Source organism: Oncorhynchus mykiss, chromosome 11 (genome assembly GCF_057628025.1).
Source record: "Oncorhynchus mykiss isolate SJ-2025 chromosome 11, ASM5762802v1, whole genome shotgun sequence".
In the NCBI taxonomy this organism is placed as follows: Eukaryota; Metazoa; Chordata; class Actinopteri; order Salmoniformes; family Salmonidae; genus Oncorhynchus; species Oncorhynchus mykiss.
This window is the reverse complement of record NC_143032.1, coordinates 44,937,504-44,961,719: the sequence shown is the minus strand read 5'-3', so window position 1 is coordinate 44,961,719 and position 24,216 is coordinate 44,937,504. Positions and strand designations below refer to the sequence as shown.

Here is a 24,216-nt window from a genome sequence, read left to right as displayed (position 1 = left end):
CAAGACAATGATCCAAAACATAAAGCAAAATCTACAATGGAATGGTTCAAAAATAAACATATCCAGGTGTTAGAATGGCCAAGTCAAAGTCCAGACCTGAATCCAATCGAGAATCTGTGGAAAGAACTGAAAACTGCTGTTCACAAATGCTCTCCATCCAACCTCACTGAGCTCGAGCTGTTTTGCAAGGAGAAATGGGAAAAAATGTCAGTCTCTCGATGTGCAAAACTGATAGAGACATACCCCAAGCGACTTACAGCTGTAATCGCAGCAAAAGGTGGCGCTACAAAGTATTAACTTAAGGGGGCTGAATAATTTTGCACGCCCAATTTTTCAGTTTTTGATTTGTTAAAAAAGTTTGAAATATCCAATAAATGTCGTTCCACTTCATGATTGTGTCCCACTTGTTGTTGATTCTTCACAAAATAATACAGTTTTATTTCTTTATGTTTGAAGCCTGAAATGTGGCAAAAGGTCGCAAAGTTCAAGGGGGCCGAATACTTTCGCAAGGCACTGTATATCGGTTGAAAGCTTATATTCTTAATAATCTAACTGCTCCCCTAAACTTTGTTTCAACCTGTCAAATTTTTTTTCAATGTAATCCCCAGTTACCCTAAAATGTAATTAAACTATAATGTGTATAATGGTTCTTAACTTCCTTGAAAAGTTGCATATCGTGGGGCTATTCGATGCTAATGCAGTATGCCACAGGATATTTTTGTGATGGTCGAGGGCAGTCAGGTCTGAAGTGAACCAAGGGCTATATCTGTTCCCGGTTCTACATTTTATTGAAAGGGGCATGCTTATTTAAGATGGTGAAGTAAGCACTTTTAAAGAATAACCAGGCATCCTCTGCTGACGGAATGAGGTCAATATGTCAGGATTTTTCGTGGCCTTCCTAAGCCAGGATTCAGACATGGCTAGTACATCCAGGTTGGCAGAGTGTGCTAAAGCAGTGAGTAAACAAATTTAGGGAGGAGGTTTCTGAAGTTAACATGCATGAAACCAAGGCTTTTACATTTACATAAGTTAACAAATGAGAGCGCCTGGGGAATAGGAGTGGAGCTTGGCGCTGCAGGGCCTAGATTAACCTCTACATCACCAGAGGAACAGAGGAGGAGTAGGATAAAGGTATGGCTAAAGACTGGTCGTCTAGTGCATTTGGAACAGAGAGTAAAAGGAACAGGTTTCCGGGCACGGAAGAATAGATTCAAGGCATAATGTACAGACAAGGGTATAGTAGGATGTGAATACAGTGGTGGTATACCTAGGCATTGAGTGACGATGAGAGAGGTTTTGTCTCTAGAGACATCATTTAGACCAGGTGAGGTGTGTGTGGGAGGTGAGACAAACGGGCTAGCTAAGGCATATTGAGCAGGGCTGGAGTCTCTACAGTGAAATATGACAATAATTACTAACCAAAACAGCAATGAACAAGATATATTGACATTAGGGAGAGGAATGTGTAGCCGAGTGATCATAGGGACCAGTGGGAGGCTAGGCGAGCTGGAGACATGGCGATTCAGACAGCTAGCGGGCCGGGGCAGGGCTCCGTGTAGACAGTAAAAGGGGTTCAGGCTAATTGGCAAAATATGCATTGTAGCCCAAGGATTGGCTGATAGACCTCTTCAGCTAGCCGGATGATGGGCCTAGCACGAGGCTGATTCCAGGCTCACTGGTGCTTGCTTTGGGACAGAAACGTTAGCCAGGGGGTAGCCACTTGGATAGCAGCTAGCTAGCTGCAATGATCCAGGTGAAAAGGTCCAGTGCTTGCGGTAGGAAACCGGAGATGTGGCGAAGCAGCAGTCCGGTATGCTCTGGGTTGAAACGTGATCTGCAGACTGGCAGGAGTTGACCAGGCAAAGGTTAGCTGATGACCGCTAGCAGTGGCTAACTGACTATTAGCTAATAGCTATTTAGCTGGCTAGCTTCAATTGGGGCTTCTGGATCTAAAGTATAGAAAATAGCAGATCCATAGCATATTGGGTGAGGCGGGTTGCAGGAGAGTATGTTGAAACTGAGGTTAAAAATATAAAACAATATATACTAAATATATACAACGGGGAAAAAATATATGTTTACACGGGACACGACAAGACGAAGACAAAGACGTCTGAACTGCTACGCCATTATATTGTCAGAACTATCATAAATACAAATAATCTTTTTGGAACATTTGCCATCTAACTGAGAGTCTCGTCATTGAAATCATTCGAAGTTCTTCAAAGGTAAATTATTTTATTTGAATGCTTTTCTTGTTTTTGTGAAAATGTTGCCTGCTGAACGCTAGGCTATCAATACTCTTACACAAGTGCTTGTGTAGCTTTGGTTGAAAAGCATATTTTGAAAATCTGAGATGACAGTGTTGTTAACAAAAGGCTAAGCTTGTGTTTCAATATATTTATTTCATTTAATTTGCGATTTTCATGAATAGAAAAAGTTGCGTTATGCTAATGCATTATAGTTGAAGTATTTTTCTGTCGATTTCTCAGCCAAGCAGGCTTTTTTGGAAAAAAGGAACATTTGCTATTTAACTGGGAGTCTCCTGAGTGAAAGCATCTGAAGTTCTTCAAAGGTAAATGATTTAATTTGGTTGCTTTTCTTATTTTTGTGAAAATGTTGCCTGCTGCCAGCACAGCCTAGCATGGCATTATGCCATGCTAAACTTACACAAATGCTTGTCTAGCGTTGGCTGTAACGCACATTTTGAAATTCTGAGATGACAGTGTTGTTAACAAAAGGTTAAGCTTGTGTTTCAATATATTTATTTCATTTCATTTCCGATTTTCATGAATAGGAAACGTTGCGGTATGGTAATGCGCTTGAGGCTATGATTACGCTCCCTGATACGGGATTGCTCGTCGCTAGAGGTTAACATACTGTGTAGTGGCATATTCAATACAAGCAAAAACTACTAAAATCATCGATGTATGGTTTCAATTTGATTTCAATTTGATCTATGGCCTAAGTAATATTATACTGTAGGACGCTGTAGACTCTAGTAGAACTGTAAAAAGTAGTTGTTCCTAGTCTCGCCATTGTAGAACATACATTCACTTGCCATGAATGAAATGAGGGAGAATATTGATGATGAAAAGTTTCAGCAGTAAAATGAGTAATATTATACTGTAGGATGCTGTAGACTCTAGTAGAACTGTGAAAAGTAACTGTCAAATCACGAAAAAGTTTGAGCTTACTTGGAACAATACTATTTTCATTTCACCCCCTGCAGTCTTGCAAACATAAGATTAGCCTTGAAGATTAGACATTATTTGAAAACATGGAAATGTCCTGGTTTTGTAGCACAAATGTTCTCCATCAGATATTTGCTGCTAGAACACTTCCTCTTTGTCTATGGTTTCGGTTCCTTTTAGAAACAGTTTCTGTGCATTCGTGTCACCACCTAATGTTTCCTCACAGCTATTGGTTGTCACACCACCCAAAAGTGGGGTTGTATTTCATTGGGTTCTTAACTCTGCACATTTTGAGTGATTGTAAACTGTTCCAGATTTGCAAATCTTACAATAAAAAAAATTGTTTTGAAGAGTCTGCAGTCTCTCTTCCTTTCTGGTTAGATTTTCCACAACAGTGGTCTGAATGGGGAGGGGAAAACATAAACTTTGCCTGGTTATGTCACCAGACAGGCCAAAATTAAATGTGTTCAATATACACATGTCCAGTTATGGGTGTACCTGTTTTTAAACTTGTGTGTGTGTGTGTGTGTTTGTTGGTATGTGGGCGTGTTCTAAGACTGAGTTATCATATACATACTGTGGCATATCCTGTTGTTCCTAGTCTCACCATTGTCAAACATACATTCACTTGCATTTATTGGAAATACGATTGCCATGAATAGCATTATGGAGAATATTGATGACAAAGAACTTTCAGCACTAGGAAAAGAGATTGAAGAAGCATTGAATAACAGCCTGATCACAGCTGCATGCAAGATTAAAGAGCATTTGTTTAATAATGTGGAGCTGAATATTGCTGTCACAGGAGAGACAGGCTCCGGTAAATCTACCTTTGTCAATGCGTTCAGAGACATGAAGTATAATGATGACGGCGCTGCTCCAACTGGTGTGGTGGAAACCACCATGGAGGCAAAGGCTTACCCCCACCCAAAATACCCAAATATGAAAGTTTGGGATCTCCCTGGTATTGGCACCGCTAACTTCAAACCAGAAGAGTACCTTCAGAAAGTTGAATTCGATCGCTTTGATTTCTTCATCATAGTCTCATCAGAGCGATTCAGAGCCAATGACATTACTCTGGCCAAGGAGATCCAGAAGAGGAAGAAGAAGTTCTACTTTGTTCGCTCCAAGATAGATAACGACATGAGGGCTGAGGGGAGAAAAGAGACGTTTGACCAGGAAAAGACACTGGAAACAATCAGACAATATTGCATCAAAGGTTTGTCTACACACTGACATGTACAGTACGCACAGTACCAGAAAATATTTTGGAGACCTACATATTCAAGGGGTTTTCTTTATTTTTACTATTTTCTAAATTGTAGAATAATGTTGAAGACATCAATACTATGAAATAACACTTGGAATCATGTAGTAAACAAAAAAGTGTTAAATCAAAATATACTTTCAATTTGAGATTCTTCAAAGTAGCCACCCTTTGCACAGTCTTGGCATTCTCTCAAACAGCTTCATGAGGTAGTCACCTAGAATGCATTTCAACTAACAGGTGTGCCTTGTTAAATGTTTATTTGTGGAATTTCTTTCCTTAATGCGTTTGAGCAATCAGTTGTGTTGTGACAAGGTAGGGGTGGTATACAAAAGATAGCCCTATTTGGTAAAAGACCAAGACCACCTATGGCAAGTACAGGCCAAATAAGCAAAGAGAAAATACAGTCCATCATTACTTTTAGACATGGTCGGTCAATGCGCGAAATTTCAAGAACTTTGAAAGTTTCTTCAGGTGCAAATGGCAAAAAACATCAAGCTATATGTTGGCTCTCATGAGGACCGCCACAGGAAAGGAAGACCCAGAGTTACCTCTGCTGAAGAGAAGTTCATTAGAGTTACCAGCCTCAAAAAATGACGCACAAATAAATGCTTCACAGAGTTCATGTCATGTACTGTCATGTTGTGTCTTGTCTCTGTCCTTTCCCTTCACCCTGTCTCCCTCTGCTGGTCGTTGTTAGGTTACCTTTTCTCCCCCTCTTTCCCCCAGCTGTGCCTTGTCTCCTCCTAACCACCTCGTCACCCCTTTTCCCACCTGTTCCCTTTTTCCCTCTGATTAGGTCCCTATATCTCTCTCTGTTTCTGCTCCTGTCTTTGTCGGATTCTTGTTTGTTGTGTTTCATGCCTGAACCAGACTGTCGTCATGTTTGCTGTAACCTTGTCTTGTCCTGTCGGAATCTGCCGGTCCGTCTGAGCCTACCTATGTTTGGTAATTAAAGAAGCTCTGTTTAAGTTAATTCGCTTTTGGGTCCTCATTCACGCACCGTAACAGAAGAATCCGACCAAGAATGGACCCAGCGACTTCGGATCCTCTCCACTCAGCCGTCGGGATCCAGGGAGCGATGCTAGGCAGACACGAGCAGGAAGTGTCTGCTGCTTGACATGCCGTTGAGACCCTGGCCACCCAAGTCTCCAACCTCACAGAACAGGTTCACCATCTCCGCCTCGATCCACCGGCCACTTCCAGGGCTTTCGAATCTCCGGAGCCCAGAATCAATAACCCGCCGTGTTACTCTGGGGAGCCCACTGAATGCCGCTCGTTCCTCACCCAGTGTGATATTGTGTTTACTCTCCAGCCCAACACTTACTCCAGGAGCACTGCTCGTGTCGCCTACGTCATATCTCTCCTTATTGGACGGGCTCGTGAGTGGGGCACGGCAATCTGGGAGGCAAGGGCTGAGTGTACTAACCAGTATCAGGACTTTAAGGAGGAGATGATACGGGTTTTTGATCGATCTGTTTTTGGGGAGGAGGCTTCCAGGGCCCTGTCTTCCCTATGTCAAGATAATCGATCCATAACAGACTACTCTATTGAGTTTCGCACTCTTGCTGCCTCCAGTGGCTGGAACGAGCCGGCTTTGCTCGCTCGTTTTCTGGAGGGTCTCCGCGCAGAGGTAAAGGATGAGATTCTCTCCCGGGAGGTTCCTTCCAGCGTGGATTCCTTGATTGAACTCGCTATTCGCATTGAGCGACGGGTTGATCTTCGTCACCGAGCTCGTGGAAAGGAGCTTGCGTTCTCCGTTGCCCCCCTCTCCGCATCACTACCATCTTCCTCTGCCGGCTCGGGTGCTGAGCCCATGCAGCTGGGAGGTATCCGCATCTCGACTAAGGAGAGGGAACGGAGAATCACCAACCGCCTCTGTCTCTATTGCGGTTCCGCTGGTCATTTTGTCACTTCATGTCCAGTAAAAGGCCAGAGCTCGTCAGTAAGCGGAGGGCTACTGGTGAGCGCTACTACTCCTGTCTCTCCTTCAAGATCCTGCACTACCTTGTCGGTCCATCTACGCTGGACCGGTTCGTCAGCTTCCTGCAGTGCCTTAATAGACTCTGGGGCGGAGGGCTGTTTTATGGACGAGACCTGGGCTCGGGAACATGACATTCCTCTCAGACAGTTAAAGGAGCCCACGGCCTTGTTCGCCCTGGATGGTAGTCCTCTCCCCAGGATTCAGCGTGAGACGCTACCTTTAACCCTCACTGTTTCTGGTAATCATAGTGAAACCATTTCTTTTTTAATTTTTCGTTCACCTTTTACACCTGTTGTTTTGGGCCATCCCTGGCTAGTTTGTCATAATCCTTCCATTAATTGGTCTAGTAATTCTATCCTCTCCTGGAACGTCTCTTGTCATGTGAAATGTTTAATGTCTGCTATCCCTCCTGTTTCCTCTGTCTCTTCTTCACAGGAGGAGCCTGGTGATTTGACAGGGGTGCCGGAGGAATATCACGATCTGCGCACGGTGTTCAGTCGGTCCAGGGCCACCTCTCTTCCTCCACACCGGTCGTATGATTGTAGTATTGATCTCCTTCCGGGAACCACCCCCCCCCCCCGGGGTAGACTATACTCTCTGTCGGCTCCCGAACGTAAGGCTCTCGAAGATTATTTGTCTGTAGCTCTTGACGCCGGTACCATAGTCCCCTCCTCCTCTCCCGCCGGAGCGGGGTTTTTTTTTGTCAAGAAGAAGGACTGGTCTCTGCGCCCCTGCATAGATTATCGAGGGCTGAATGACATAACAGAGAAGAATCGTTATCCGCTTCCTCTTATGTCTTCAGCCTTCGAGATCCTGCAGGGAGCCAGGTTTTTCACTAAGTTGGACCTTCGTAACGCTTACCATCTCGTGCGCATCAGGGAGGGGGACGAGTGGAAGACGGCGTTTAACACTCCGTTAGGGCACTTTGAATACCGGGTTCTTCCTTTCGGCCTCGCTAACGCTCCAGCTGTCTTTCAGGCATTAGTCAATGATGTCCTGAGAGACATGCTGAACATCTTTGTTTTCGTTTACCTTGACGATATCCTGATTTTTTCACCGTCACTCCAGATTCATGTTCAGCACGTTCGACGTGTCCTCCAGCGCCTTTTAGAGAATTGTCTTTTTGTGAAGGCTGAGAAGTGCACTTTTCATGCCTCCTCCGTCACATTTCTCGGTTCTGTTATTTCCGCTGAAGGCATTAAGATGGATCCCGCTAAGGTCCAAGCTGTCATTGATTGGCCCGTCCCTAAGTCACGCGTCGAGCTGCAGCGCTTTCTCGGCTTCGCGAACTTCTATCGTCGTTTCATCCGTAATTTCGGTCAGGTGGCAGCTCCTCTCACAGCCCTTACTTCTGTCAAGACGTGCTTTAAGTGGTCCGTTTCCGCCCAGGGAGCTTTTGATCTCCTCAAGAATCGTTTTACATCCGCTCCTATCCTTGTTACACCTGACGTCTCTAGACAGTTCGTTGTCGAGGTTGACGCGTCAGAGGTGGGCGTGGGAGCCATTCTTTCTCAGCGCTCCCTCTCTGACGACAAGGTCCACCCATGCGCGTATTTTTCTCATCGCCTGTCGCCGTCGGAACGTAACTATGATGTGGGTAACCGCGAACTGCTCGCCATCCGGTTAGCCCTAGGCGAATGGCGACAGTGGTTGGAGGGGGCGACCGTTCCTTTTGTCGTTTGGACTGACCATAGGAACCTTGAGTACATCCGTTCTGCCAAACGACTTAATGCGCGTCAGGCGCGTTGGGCGCTGTTTTTCGCTCGTTTCGAGTTCGTGATTTCTTATCGTCCGGGCTCTAAGAACACCAAGCCTGATGCTTTGTCTCGTCTCTTCAGTTCTTCAGTAGCCTCCACTGACCCCGAGGGGATTCTCCCTGAGGGGCGTGTTGTCGGGTTGACTGTCTGGGGAATTGAGAGGCAGGTAAAGCAAGCGCTCACTCACACTCCGTCGCCGCGCGCTTGTCCTAGGAACCTTCTTTTCGTTCCCGTTCCTACTCGTCTGGCCGTTCTTCAGTGGGCTCACTCTGCCAAGTTAGCCGGCCACCCTGGCGTTCGGGGTACGCTTGCTTCCATTCGCCAGCGTTTTTGGTGGCCCACCCGGGAGCATGACACGCGTCGTTTCGTGGCTGCTTGTTCGGTCTGCGCGCAGACTAAGTCCGGTAACTCTCCTCCTGCCGGCCGTCTCAGGCCGCTTCCTATTCCCTCTCGACCGTGGTCTCACATCGCCTTAGATTTTGTCACCGGACTGCCTTCGTCAGCGGGGAAGACTGTTATTCTTACGGTTGTCGATAGGTTCTCTAAGGCGGCTCATTTCATTCCCCTTGCTAAGCTTCCTTCTGCTAAAGAGACGGCACAAATCATCATCGAGAATGTTTTCAGAATTCATGGCCTTCCGTCAGACGTCGTTTCGGACAGAGGTCCGCAATTCACGTCTCAATTTTGGAGGGAGTTTTGCCGTTTGATTGGGGCTTCCGTCAGTCTCTCTTCCGGCTTTCACCCCCAGTCTAACGGTCAAGCAGAACGGGCCAATCAGACTATTGGTCGCATCTTACGCAGTCTTTCTTTTCGCAACCCTGCGTCTTGGTCAGAACAGCTCCCCTGGGCAGAATACGCCCACAACTCGCTTCCTTCGTCTGCGACCGGGCTATCTCCTTTTCAGAGTAGCCTCGGGTACCAGCCTCCGCTGTTCTCATCTCAGTTCGCCGAGTCCAGCGTCCCCTCCGCTCAGGCTTTTGTCCAACGTTGCGAGCGCACCTGGAAGAGGGTCAGGTCTGCACTTTGCCGTTATAGGACGCAGACTGTGAGGGCTGCTAATAAGCGTAGAACTAAGAGTCCTAGATATTGTCGCGGTCAGAGAGTTTGGCTCTCCACTCAGAACCTTCCCCTTAAGACGGCTTCTCGCAAGTTGACCCCGCGGTTCATTGGTCCGTTCCGTATTTCTCGGGTCATTAATCCTGTCGCAGTTCGACTTCTTCTTCCGCGATACCTTCGTCGCGTCCACCCGGTCTTCCATGTCTCCTGCATCAAGCCCGTCCTTCGCGCCCCCGCTCGTCTTCCCCCCCCCCCCCCCCCATCCTTGTCGAGGGCGCACCCATCTACAGGGTCCGTAGAATTTTGGACATGCGTCCTCGGGGCCGTGGTCACCAGTACCTCGTAGATTAGGAGGGGTACGGTCCTGAGGAGAGGAGTTGGGTTCCCTCTCGGGACGTGCTGGACCGTGCGCTGATCGAGGATTTCCTCCGTTGCCGCCAGGTTTCCTCCTCGAGTGCGCCAGGAGGCGCTCGGTGAGTGGGGGGGTACTGTCATGTACTGTCATGTTGTGTCTTGTCTCTGTCCTTTCCCTTCACCCTGTCTCCCTCTGCTGGTCGTTGTTAGGTTACCTTTTCTCCCCCTCTTTCCCCCAGCTGTGCCTTGTCTCCTCCTAACCACCTCGTCACCCCTTTTCCCACCTGTTCCCTTTTTCCCTCTGATTAGGTCCCTATATCTCTCTCTGTTTCTGCTCCTGTCTTTGTCGGATTCTTGTTTGTTGTGTTTCATGCCTGAACCAGACTGTCGTCATGTTTGCTGTAACCTTGTCTTGTCCTGTCGGAATCTGCCGGTCCGTCTGAGCCTACCTATGTTTGGTAATTAAAGAAGCTCTGTTTAAGTTAATTCGCTTTTGGGTCCTCATTCACGCACCGTAACAGTTCAAGAAACAGACACATCTCAACATCAACTGTTCAGAGGAGACTGCCTGAATCAGGCCTTCATGGTTGAATTGCTGCAAAGAAACCACTACTAAATGACACCAATAATAAGAAGTTACTTGCTTGGGCCAAGAAACACGAGAAATGGACATTAGAAAGGTGGAAACCTGTCCTTTGGTCTGGAGTCCAAAATTGAGATTTTTGGTTCCAACCGCCGTGTCTTTTTGGAATGCAGAGTAGGTGAACGGATGGTTTCTACATGTGTGGTTCCCACCGTGAAGCATGGAGGAGGAGGTGTGATGGTCTGGAGGTGCTGTGCTGATGACACTGTGAACTATTTAGAATTCAAGGCACACTTAAAACTTCTTTGGGCAAGGCATCCCGCTTGCTGGACAACTGCCGGTGAAACTGGAGGGCGCGCAATTCAAATAAATAATCATAAAATGTTAGATTATTAAGAATATAAGCTTTCAACCGATATACAGTGCCTTGCGAAAGTATTCGTCCCCCTTGAACTTTGCGACCTTTTGCCACATTTCAGGCTTCAAACATAAAGATATAAAACTGTATTTTTTTTGTGAAGAATCAACAACAAGTGGGACACAATCATGAAGTGGAACGACATTTATTGGATATTTCAAACTTTTTAACAAATCAAAAACTGAAAAATTGGGCGTGCAAAATTATTCAGTCCCCTTTACTTTCAGTGCAGCAAACTCTCTCCAGAAGTTCAGTGAGGATCTCTGAATGATCCAATGTTGACCTAAATGACTAATGGTGATAAATACAATCCACCTGTGTGTAATCAAGTCTCCGTATAAATGCACCTGCACTGTGATAGTCTCAGAGGTCCGTTAAAAGCGCAGAGAGCATCATGAAGAACAAGGAACACACCAGGCAGGTCCAAGATACTGTTGTGAAGAAGTTTAAAGCCGGATTTGGATACAAAAAGATTTCCCAAGCTTTAAACATCCCAAGGAGCACTGTGCAAGCAATAATATTGAAATGGAAGGAGTATCAGACCACTGCAAATCTACCAAGACCTGGCCGTCCCTCTAAACTTTCAGCTCATACAAGGAGAAGACTGATCAGAGATGCAGCCAAGAGGCCCATGATCACTCTGGATGAACTGCAGAGATCTACAGCTGAGGTGGGAGACTCTGTCCATAGGACAACAATCAGTCGTATATTGCACAAATCTGGCCTTTATGGAAGAGTGGCAAGAAGAAAGCCATTTCTTAAAGATATCCATAAAAAGTGTCGTTTAAAGTTTGCCACAAGCCACCTGGGAGACACACCAAACATGTGGAAGAAGGTGCTCTGGTCAGATGAAACCATAATTGAACTTTTTGGCAACAATGCAAAACGTTATGTTTGGCGTAAAAGCAACACAGCTCATCACCCTGAACACACCATGCCCACTGTCAAACATGGTGGTGGCAGCATCATGGTTTGGGCCTGCTTTTCTTCAGCAGGGACAGGGAAGATGGTTAAAATTGATGGGAAGATGGATGGAGCCAAATACAGGACCATTCTGGAAGAAAACCTGATGGAGTCTGCAAAAGACCTGAGACTGGGACGGAGATGTGTCTTCCAACAAGACAATGATCCAAAACATAAAGCAAAATCTACAATGGAATGGTTCAAAAATAAACATATCCAGGTGTTAGAATGGCCAAGTCAAAGTCCAGACCTGAATCCAATCGAGAATCTGTGGAAAGAACTGAAAACTGCTGTTCACAAATGCTCTCCATCCAACCTCACTGAGCTCGAGCTGTTTTGCAAGGAGAAATGGGAAAAAATGTCAGTCTCTCGATGTGCAAAACTGATAGAGACATACCCCAAGCGACTTACAGCTGTAATCGCAGCAAAAGGTGGCGCTACAAAGTATTAACTTAAGGGGGCTGAATAATTTTGCACGCCCAATTTTTCAGTTTTTGATTTGTTAAAAAAGTTTGAAATATCCAATAAATGTCGTTCCACTTCATGATTGTGTCCCACTTGTTGTTGATTCTTCACAAAATAATACAGTTTTATTTCTTTATGTTTGAAGCCTGAAATGTGGCAAAAGGTCGCAAAGTTCAAGGGGGCCGAATACTTTCGCAAGGCACTGTATATCGGTTGAAAGCTTATATTCTTAATAATCTAACTGCTCCCCTAAACTTTGTTTCAACCTGTCAAATTTTTTTTCAATGTAATCCCCAGTTACCCTAAAATGTAATTAAACTATAATATTTCATACGGAAAGAAGTATGTTCAATAGGAAAACGATACTAGCAGGTGCGTGTCCTCTTCGTCATGCGCGCATACATGCACTTCCAAGTCTGTGTCCCGGTAGTAAAACTCACGTCTTACTCGTTTTGGAAGAAAGAAGCCTGAAACCTTGAACAAAGACTATTGAGACCCAGTGGAAGCCATAGAAATTGAATATTGGGAGCTAGATTACATTTCTTCACTATATGTTTCATTGGAAGAGCATGAGCTCTTTTCTTTGGATTTTCTCCTATATTATTTTAACATTTCTACAAACTTCACAGTGTCTTCTTTCAAATGGTACTAATTATATGCATATCCTGGCTTCAGGGCCTGAGCAACATGCAGTTTACTTTGGGCACGTCAGTCAGGCGGAAATTGAGAAAAAAGGACCCTATCCCTAACAAAATTAACCAGCATGGCTACCACAGTATTCTGCAGCAATATGCCACCCCATCTGGTTTGCACTTAGTCGGACTATCATTTGTTTTTCAACAGGACAATGACCCAACACACCTCCAGGCTGTCTACTTGCCGAGAAGGAGAGTGAATTAAAATGGCGCCGGAGCATAAGGCAGACAGATATCTTACGTGCCCCCGATTGTGTTTTTTTGTTTGTTTATCTGCGTTGTTTGTAACTTATTTTTGTTATTATTTTCGTACATAATGTTGCCGTCCCATTTCTTATGACCAAAAATAACTTCTAGACATCAGGACTGCGATTATTCACCACGGACTAGCAGAATCCTTTTTGATGTACCGCTCCCTCGGGAACAGGCCCCGACCCCAGTGATCTGCGTGAAGAGAAGGCGGAGAAGGAGAGGCCGGAGGGTGGGCTGCCTTCTGAGGAGTAGGCAGCGATCGAATAAACCCCCACTCCCCCCAATTCTGCTCACAAACATGCAACCTTTGGACAATAAATGGACGAGTTATTGGGAAGATTAAACTACCAATGGGACATTAAACACTGCAACATCTTATGCTTCCCGGAGTCGTGGCTGAATGACGACAATATCAATATACAGCTGGCTGGTTATATGATTTACCGGCAAGATAGAACAGCGGCGTCTGGTAAGACAAGGGGCGGCGGTATATGTATTTTTGTAAACAACAGCTGGTGCACGTGTCAGCGCCATGTGTATAGGTGGCAGGGAAGTCAGGCGCAGGAGAGTCATGGAGTCAATGGAGTCTTTTAATAAAGGTCCACGGAACATGCTCCATAACACTAAAAGTACATACATGAACAAACATGGGTACGAGGACCCGACGCGCACCAACACAACAAATAAACAACACTGACAATAAAAAAATCTCTGACAAAGACATGAGGGGAAACAGAGGATTAAATACACAACAGGTAATGAATGGGATTGAAAACAGGTGTGTGGGAAGACAAGACAAAACCAATGGAAAATGAAAAATGGATCAATGATGGCTAGAAGACCGGTGACGCCGAGCACCGCCCGAACAAGGAGAGGCAACGACTTCGGTAGAAGTCGTGACAGTATCTCCCCCCTGACGCGTGGCTCCAGCTGCGCGTCGATACCGGCCTCAGGGACGACCCGGAGGGCGAGGTGCAGGGCGATCTGGATGGAGACGGTGGAATTCTGATAACATGGAAGGATCTAACACGTCCTCCACCGGAACCCAGCATCTCTCCTCCGGCCCGTACCCCTCACAGTCCACGAGGTACTGATGCCCCTCGCCCGACGTCTCGAATCCAAAATGGATCGAACAGAGTACGCCGGGTAATTAGTGGGCAGTTGTAACCTATAACATACCTCGTTCACTCTCCTCAGGACTTTAAACGGCCCCACAAAGCGCGGACCCAGCTTCCGGCAGAGCAGGCGGAGGGGCAGGTTTCGGGTCGAGAGCCAGACCCTGTCCCCTGGTGCGAACACCGGGGCCTCACTGCGGCGACGGTCTGGCGCCATATGGCGCGCTGAAGGTGGACGTGGGCTGCCTCCCAGGTTTCCTCAGCGCGCCGAAACCAATTGTCCACCACAGGAGCCTCGGTGTTGCTCTGATGCCAAGGAGCCAGAACTGGCTGATACCCTAATACACATTGAAAAGGGGTACGGTTAGTGGAGGAGTGACGTAGCGAGTTCTGATCCATTTCTGCCCAGAGCACGAACTTTGCCCACTCCTCCGGCAGATCCTGGCAATAAGACCGCAGAAACCTACCCACATCCTGGTTAACTCTCTCCACCTGCCCATTACTCTCGGGGTGAAAACCTGAGGTAAGACTAACCGAGATCCCCAGACGCTCCATGAACGCCTTCCAGACCCTTGATGTGAACTGGGCGCACACCGAGCAGGAGGAAACATAAATCCTCACATCCTTAGCTAAAGTGGGCCACCAGTACCTCCCATCAAGACAGCGCATTTTCCTACCTATCCCAGGATGACCAGAGGAGGGTGACGTGTGAGCCCAATAGATCAATTGGTCGTGGACAGCAGACGGAACGTACAGACGACCAGCTGGACCCTCAGGGGGAGAGGGTTCTGCACGTGACGCCCGCTCAATGTCCGCGTCCAGCTCCCACACTACTGGCGCCACCAAACACGAAGCTGGGAGTATGGGAGTGGGATCCATGGACCGCTCCTCTGTGTCATACAGCTGAGACAATGTGTCTGCCTTAACGTTCTGGGAGCCTGGTCTGTAAGAAAGAATAAACACAAAACGAGTGAAAAACATGGCCCACCTTGCCTGGCGAGGATTAAGTCTCTTCGCCTGCCGGATGTACTCCAGATTGCGGTGGTCATTCCAGATGAGAAAAGGGTGTTTAGCCCCCTCAAGCCAATGCTTCCAGGCCTTCAAGGCTTCTACGACAGCTAACAGCTCTCGGTTCCCCACATCATAGTTTCGCTCCGCCGGGCTGATCTTCTTCGAAAAGAAAGCACAGGGGCGAAGCTTCAGTGGCGTACCCGAACGCTGAGAGAGCACTCCTCCTATCCCAGCTTCGGATGCGTCCACCTCCACTATGAATAGCAAAGAGGGATCCGGATGAGCCAACACAGGCACCAAGGTAAACAGAGTCTTCAGGTGTCCAAAAGCCCTGTTCGCCTCAGCCGACCACTGCAAGCGCACCGGGCCCCCCTTTAGCAGTGAGGTAATGGGAGCAGCCACCTGACCAAAACCCCGGATAGACCTCCGGTAGTAATTGGCAAACCCTAAAAAACGCTGCACCTCCTTTACCGTGGTTGGAGTCGGCCAATTACGCAGGCCTGTAATGCGGTCGCTCTCCATCTCCACTCCTGAAGTGGAAATCCGATGCCCTAGGAAGAACAAGCATTTCTCAGACTTGACATATAGATCATGCTCCAACAGGCGACCAAGCACCCTGCACACCAGGGACACATGCTCGGCGCGTGTAGCGGAGTATATCAGAATATCATCGATATACAACACTACACCCTGCCCTTGCAGGTCCCTGAAGATCTCATCTACAAATGATTGGAAAACTGATGGAGCATTCACCAACCCATATGGCATGACAAGGTACTCATAATGACCTGAGGTGGTGCTAAATGCCATCTTCCACTCATCACCCTTCCGAATACGCACCAGATTGTACGCACTCCAGAGATCCAATTTTGTGAAAAAGCGTGCCCCGTGCATTAACTCAATAATTGTATTTATCACAGGTAGCGTGTAACTATATTTCACTGTGATTTTATTTAGACCTCGATAATCAATGCACGGGCATAAACCGCCATCCTTCTTTTTCACAAAAAATAAACTCGAAGAGACGGGTGAAATGGATGGATGAATGAACCCCTAATGCAGGGATTCAGAGACATATGTCTCCATAGCCACCGTCTCCGCTTGCGACAGGGGATACACGTAACTCCTGGGATATGCAGCGTCTACCAGGAGATCTATCGCACAATCCCCCCGTTGATGGAGTGGTAATTGAGTCGCCTTCTTTTTACAGAAGGCGAGAGCCAAATCGGCATATTCGGGGGGAATGCGCACGGTGGAGACCTGGTCTGGACTTTCCACCGTAGTAGCACCAACGGAAACCCCTAAACACTACCTGAGCACTCTCGCGACCACCCCGTGAGAGCCCTCTGTGGCCAAGAAACAGTGGGGTTATGACAAGCTAAACAGGGTAGGCCTAGCACCACAGAATACGCAGGAGAATCAATAAGGAAAATACTAATCTTCTCCTTGTGACCCTCCTGCGTTTTCATACACAAAGGTGCGGTTACCTTCCTGATAAACCCTGACCCTAACGGTCGACTATCTAAGGCATGAATAGGGAAAGGCATATCCACAGAAACAATAGGGATTCCTAAATTATGAGCTAAACTTTTATTAATGAAATTCCTAGCCGCACCTGAATCTACTAGCGCCTTATACTGGGAATGCAGGGAAAAATCAGGAAAAGAGACCGAGACAAACATTAGTGCAACAGAGGGCTCTTAATTAATGAGAATGGTGCCTACTCACCTGGGGTGATGCCAGAGTGCTCTGCCTGCCTTCTCTATTCCCAGAGGAACCAACCCGGCACCGACCAGCAGTGTGCCCTCTGAGACCATGAATGGTGCTCGAGAGGGAACGCCCTCCGGTCTCCCTGCGCACCATCCCTCCCAATTCCATAGGTTCGGGAGAGAGGGTACAGGAGGATGGAACAACCAAACCCCGATCTAGATGTCCACGGGTAGACAGCATGTTGTCCAGCCTGATGGACATGTCCACCAGCTGGTCGAAGGTGAGGGTGGTGTCTCTACAGGCCAGCTCCCGACTGACGTCCTCGCGTAGACTACAACCGTAATGGTCGATCAGGGCCCTGTCGCTCCATCCAGCGCCGGCAGCCAAGGTCCTAAACTCCAAAGCAAACTCCTGTGCACTCCTCGTCTCCTGCCTCAGATGATAGAGGCACTCACCCGCCGCTTTGCCTTCGGGTGGATGGTCGAATACTATCCGGAAATGGCGGGTGAACTCCTCAAAATGGTCCAACGCCATATCCTCCTCTCTACACACAGCGCTGGCCCATTCCAGGGCTTTCCCGGTGAGGTATGAGACGAGGGCGCAACTCTTCTCACGGTCAGATGGTACTGGGGAGACCGTGGCCAGATACAAGTTCAGCTTAAGGAGGAAACCCTGGCAGCCGGCAGTATCTCCGTTGTATCCCGTGTATCTTCAGTTCCGGAGGGGGGAAATTGATCAAGGGAGATTCCGGTCGTTGTGGTGGTGGCGCTGGAGAAACTCCCTGTCTCTCCCAGCGATCGATATTCTGGACAATGCGATCCCTTACAGTGCTCAAACAGTCAATCGCCTCCGCTTGTTCCCAGACACGTTCCTCCACCTCCATGAGCGTAGTGTCCTCTCCTGCTGACTTCATATTTTCTGGTCAGAGATTCTGTCAGCGCCATGTGTATAGGTGGCAGGGAAGTCAGGCGCAGGAGAGTCAAAATGGAGTATAAATGTCCACGGAACCTGCTCCATAACACTAAAAGTACATACATGAACAAACATGGGTACGAGGACCTGACGCGCACCAACACAACAAATAAACAACACTGACAATAAAACAATCTCTGACAAAGACATGAGGGGAAACAGAGGGTTAAATACACAACAGGTAATGGCGTCGAACACCGAGCACCGCCCGAACAAGGAGAGGCAACGACTTCGGCAGAAGTCGTGACAGCACGATATTTAAGGAAGTCTCGAGCCATTGCTCGCCTGAGGTAGAGTTTCTCATGATAAGCTGCAGACCACATTACCTACCGAGAGAGTTCTCATCTATATTCTTTGTAGCTGTTTACATACAACCACAGTCAGAGACTGGCACCAAGATATCATTGAATGAGCTGTATTCCACCTTAATAAGTAAACAAGAAAATCCTCATTAAATTAGTGACTAGATCAATCAAGAAGTGGTCAGATGAAGCAGATGCTAAGCTACAGTACTATTTTGCTAGCATAGACTGGAATATGTTCAGGGATTCCTCCAATGGCATTGAGGAATACACTACATCTGTCATTGGCTTCATCAATAAGTGCATCGATAACGTCATCACCACTGTGACCGTACGTACATAACCCAACCAGAAATCATGGATGCTGGGAGCTGCCGCTTTCAAGGAGCGGGACTCTAACCCGGAAGCTTATAAGAAATCCTGCTATTCCATCCAATGAACCATCAAACAGGCAGAGCATCAATACAGGACTAAGATCGAGTCTTACCACATCGGCTCTGACGCTCGTCAGATGTGGCAGGGCCTGCAAACCATTACAGACTTCAAAGGGAAGCACAAAAGCCCCACCACACTGCCCTTTCCCACCTGGACAAAAGGAACACCTATTTGAGAATGCTATTCATTGACTACAGCTCAATATTCAACACTACAGTGCCCTCAAAGCTCATCAATAAGCTAAGGACCCTGGGACTAAACATCTCCCTCTGCAACTGGATCTTGGACTTCCTGACAAGCCGCCCCCAGGCGGTAAGGGTAGGTAACAACAGGTCTGCCACGCTGATCCTCAACCCTGGAGACCCTCAGGGGTGCTTGATCAGCCCCCTCCTGTACTCCCTGTTCACTCAAGACTGCACGGCCAGGTACGACTCCAACACCATCATTAAATTTGCAAATGACACAACAGTGGATGTCCTGATCACCGACAACAACTAGACAGCCTATACGGACGAGGTCAGAGACCTGGCCGTGTTGTGCCAGGACAAAAACCTCTCCCTCAAAGTGATCAAGACAAAGTAGATGATTGTGGAGGACTGAGCACGCCTCCATTCTCATCGACGGGACTGCAGTGGAGCAAGTAGAGAGCTTCAAGTTCCTTAGTGTCCACATTACCAACAAACTAACATGGTCCAAGCAAACCATGACAGTCGTGAAGAGGGCACAACAAAACCTATTCCCCCTCAGGAGACTGAAACGGTTTGGCATGGGTCCTCAGATCCACAAAAGGTTCTACAGCTGTACCATTGAGAGCATGGTCCAAGCTGGTTGCAACACTGCCTGCTATGGAAACTGCTCGGCCTCCGACCGCACTGCAGAGGGTAGTGCGAACGGCCCAGTACATCGCTGGGGCCAAGCTTCCTGCCATCCAGGACCTCTATATCACGCAGTGTCAGAGGAAGATCCTAAAAATGTTCTATGTTCGTCAAGGTAGATAGGGGGCTGCTCCCTCTGCTGTTTCCTGTAGTCCACAATCATCTCTTTTGTATTGTTGACATTGAGTGTGAGGTTATTTTCCTGACACCACACTCCGAGGGCCATCACCTCCTCCCTGTAGGCCCCCTTGTCGTTGTTGGTTATCAAGCCTTCCACTGCAGTGTCGTCTGCAAACTTGATGATTAAGTTGGAGACGTACACTGCTACGCAGTCGTGGGTGAACAGGGAGTACAGGAGAGGGCTGAGAACGCACCCTTGTGGGGACCCAGTGTTGAGGATCAGCGGGATGGAGATGTTGTTACCTACCCTCACCCCCTTGGGGTTCGGCCCATCAGGAAGTCCAGGACCCAGGGTCTCGAGCTTAATGACGAGTATGGAGGGTACTATGGTGTTAAATGCTGAGCTGTAATCGATGAACAGCATTCTTACATAGGTATTCCTCTTGTCCAGATGGGTTAGGGCAGTGTGCAGTGTATTGGTGATTGCATCGTCTGTGGACCTATTGGGGCGGAGAGCAAATTGGAGTGGGTCTAGCGTGTCAGGTAAGGTGGAGGTGATATGGTCCTTGACTAGTCTCTCAAAGCACTTCATGATGACGGAAGTGAGTGCTACAGGGCAGTAGTCATTTAGCTCAGTTACTTTAGCTTTCTAGGGAACAGGAACAATGGTGGCCCTCTTGAAGCATGTGGGGACAACAGACTGTGATAAGGATTGCCTGTAAACACACCCGCCAGCTGGTCTGCGCATGCTCTGAGGACGCGGCCAGGGATGCCGTCTGGGCCTGCAGCCTTGCAAGGGTTAACATGTTTAAATGTTTTACTCACGTTGGCTACAGTGAAGGAGAGCCCTCAGGTTTTGGTAGCAGGCCGTGTCAGTGGCACTGTATTGTCCTCAAAGCGAGCAAAAAAGTTCTTTAGTCTGTCTGGGAGCAAGGCATCGTGATCCGTGATGGGGCTGTTTTTTATTTTGTAGTCCGTGATTGACTGTAGACCCTGCCACATACCTCTCGTGTCTGAGCCGTTGAATTGCGACTCCAGTTTGTCTCTATACTGACGCTTAGCTTGTTTGATTGCCTTGCGGAGGGAATAGCTACACTGTTTGTATTTGGTCATGTTTCTGGTCACCTTACCCTGATAAAAGCAGTGTTTTGCGCGTTCAGTTTTGCGCGAATGCTGCCATCAATCCACGGTTTCTGGTTGGGGAATGTTTTAATAGACGCTGTGGGTACAACATCATCGATGTGTCTGCTTGGGGGGAATATACACGACTTATGGTTGAAGAGAATTGTCTTGGAAGATATTGCGGTCGGCATTTGATTGTGAGGAATTCTAAGTCAGGTGAAGAAAAGGACTTGAGTTCCTGTATGTTGTTATGATCACATCACGTCTCGTTAAGGCATACACCCCGCCCTCCTTCTTACCAGAGAGAGGCTTGTTTCTGTCGATTCGATGCGTGAAGAAACCAGGTGGCTGTACCAACTCAGATAGCGTGTCTCGAGTGAGCCATGTTTCCATGAAACAAAGAACGTTTCAGTCTCGGATGTCTCTCTGGAAGGCAACCCTTGCTCGGATTTTGTCTACCTTGTTGTCAAGAGACTGGACATTGTCAAGTTGCTTCAGCGATGTGCCCGTCTACGGAGCCTGGCCAGAAGGCCGCTCCGTCTGCCCCTTCTATGGCGCCGTTGTTTTGGGTCGCCGACTGGGATCTGATCCATTGTCCTGGGTGGTAGGCCAAACAGAGGATCCGCTTCGGGATCCTAATGACTCCAACCTAAGTGTATGTAAACCTCCGACCTCAACTGTACATGTACATACTACCTCAAATAACCGGTTCGCTCGAACATTGACACTGTACCGGCACCCCCCCTGTATATATTGTTATTTTTTACTGCTTCTCTTTAATTACTTGTTACTTTTATCTCTTAATCTTATGTGTTTTTTTTTAACTGCGCTGTCGGTTAGGGGCTCGTAAACCTTCTTAGGGATAGGCATCCTGTTAATGGGACAGTTGTAAATCATGCAGCGCCTTGTGTCACGATCACAGATATTAGAGAAACAACAAATGTCGATACATATAAGTGTCTTACATCGGCTGAAAGCTTAAATTCTTGTTAATATAACTGCACTGTCCAATTTACAGTAGCTATTACTTTAAAAAAATGCCATGCTATTGCTTGAAGAGAGCCCCTAACAACAAAACACTTTTTTCTATGTGATAGGTTTTATAAATTCACCTCTGAAGGTGAATTCACATTCTGAAATCTTGCTCTGGTTTACCATCCAGAGATAACATGAAGTGTCATTTTGTTAGATGAAAAAATATTTTTTTGAGTAACCCTGTATCTGTCACAAAATGTAGCTGTTAACCTTGTGCGACAGAAAACCTTTTCCTTTTGGACAAAAATTATATGAATAGGGAGAGTTGTGAAGTTGTGAAAATGAGTATATTGCAAATGTTGAACTTATAACATGGCTATTAGTACTGGAAAAGCTAAGTCAAAATCCAAGTATACAGATTTGACGATATTCTTGCAGAAAAATGTAATGTGAATGTCTCCTTCACGATTTGCCCAAAAGTACCTAGGTGACTTCACACTAAATGTCATGTAGTTGGCTCATACTTCAAGTTATTTGTCTGAAACTGCCATCTTGTGGACACCATCAGAATTACAAACAGAGTGATGGCTTGATGTGGGACCTTTTTGTTGCATTTCAAAAATGGTGGTAAAAAAAGACATTTAAACGATTGTTTTTTTTTCTTTGTATTTTCTTCTCCTACATTCAATTCACATTTGCACAAACGTCATAGTGTTTACTTTTAAATGGTACAAAAAATATGCATATTCTTGCTTCAGGGCCTGAGCTACAGGCAGTTAGATTTGGGTATGTCATTTTAGGCGAGAATTGAAGGGGGCTATCCCAAGCATTTCACTGTTGTATTCGGTGCATGTCAAATCAAAAGAAAGTTAATTTGTCACGTGCGCCGAATACTTACAGGCTCTAACCAATAGTGCAAAAAAAGGTATGAACAATAGGTAAGTAAATAAATAAAAACTCCAGTAAAAAGACAGTGAAAATGTGTCACCTGCAGAGCCTTGCTAGAAAAATGTGTCTAATAAAATGTGATTTGATTTGATGGAGTGCTGCATTAGATGACCTGGCCTCCACAACCACCCGAAATCAACCAAATTGAGATGGTTTGGGATGAGTTGGACTGCAGAGTGAAGGAAAAGCATCCAACAGGTGCTCAGCATATGTGGGAATCCCTTCAAGAAAAAGTGAAGCTGGTTGAGAGAACGCCAAGAGTGTGTGGCACTGTCATCAAGGCAAAGGGTGGCTACTTTGAAGAATCTCAAATAGAAAATATATTTTGATTTGTTTAACACTTTTTCGGTTACTATATGATTCCATATGTCTTATTTCATAGTTTTGGTGTATTCAATATTATTATACAATGTAGAAAATAGTACAAATAAAGAAAAACCCTTGAATGAGTAGGTGTGTCCAATCTTTTGACTGGTACTGTATACTAATGTTTTCTACTGCTAAACAAATACAAACAGAATTTGTTTTTTCATATTCTAGTTACTGTGTTTGTATTTGACTATACTTTGTTTTGCTCCTCAGGGCTTGAGGGTCTGGGCTCTCCTAAGGTCTTTCTCATCTCTGGTTTTGACTTAGGTCTCTACGATTTCCCTGACCTTCAGGAGACAATGGAGAAAGAGCTTCCTGACCACAAGGGGCATGTACTACTGTTGTCCATCCCTAATATAACCCTGAAAATCAACCAGAGGAAGAAGGAGGCTTTCAAAGCCAACATGTGGAGACTAGCTTTAGTATCTGGCTCTGTGGCAGTACTACCTATCCCAGGCCTTTCCATTGCTGTAGATGTAAGCATCTTGGTAAATGAGATCAAGAAGTACTATCACGCTTTCGGTCTTGATGATGAGTCCCTGCAGAGCCTTGCAAACAGAATGAATGTGTCGGTGGAGGAGCTGAAAGCAGTCCTCAAGTCACCACTGAACCAAAAAAAAATTGGCAAAGATGTGATTGTCAAGTTGCTTCAAAGTGCAGCTCTAACAGCGTTGACGACATCTGAGTACCTATTAAGTAACATTCCTGCTGCCGGCAGCATTGCTGCAGCAGTGATTTCCATTGGTACAACCTACTACATATTGATGAAGTGTCTGAACGAGCTGGCTGATGATGCACACAATGTTCTGATGAAGGCACTGAAGGCCAATGAGTGAGATGATGTTCAAGATTGAATTGCGATCTAGATCTGTGTTTGCGTTCTTTCTTGAACACTATCTTCAAACAAGGAAATGCAATCAAGGAAATACAGTTAAAAGTAGATAACTAAATTATGCAGCTTGAAAATAAATGTACAAATGTAATTGATCAAAGGGCCATTAAGGTCACAATAGTTTTAATAAAGGCAAGCATGATATAATGGTGTGGGGTTGTCTTTGTTGCATTCTGCTACCTACTGACTTTCACACTTAACAGCCTGAGCCAAGACACAGAGAGATTGGTGGGAGTAGCACTTGAGACGCCTGTCACTGAGTAGACTGATGGTCAGCCAGTAAATGTACAAATCAAATGTAATTGATCAATGGGACAGTAAGGTCACAATTGTTTTAATATAAGCTAGCATGATATACCATAATCTTACTGCATTAGATGGG

The 24,216-nt window shown here is 46.4% G+C and overlaps 1 protein-coding gene across 1 annotated transcript; it reads left to right on the top strand.

Moving 5' to 3' along the window:
* The first annotated feature begins 3,790 nt into the window (after positions 1–3,790).
* On the top strand, positions 3,791–23,978 carry LOC110535716 (interferon-inducible GTPase 5-like). The gene is made up of 2 exons (XM_036936618.2): positions 3,791–4,413; positions 23,156–23,978. The coding sequence occupies exons 1-2, from the start codon at positions 3,849–3,851 to the stop codon at positions 23,776–23,778; spliced, it is 1,188 nt and encodes a 395-aa protein (XP_036792513.1). The 5' UTR covers positions 3,791–3,848; the 3' UTR covers positions 23,779–23,978.
* The last annotated feature ends 238 nt before the right edge of the window (positions 23,979–24,216 follow it).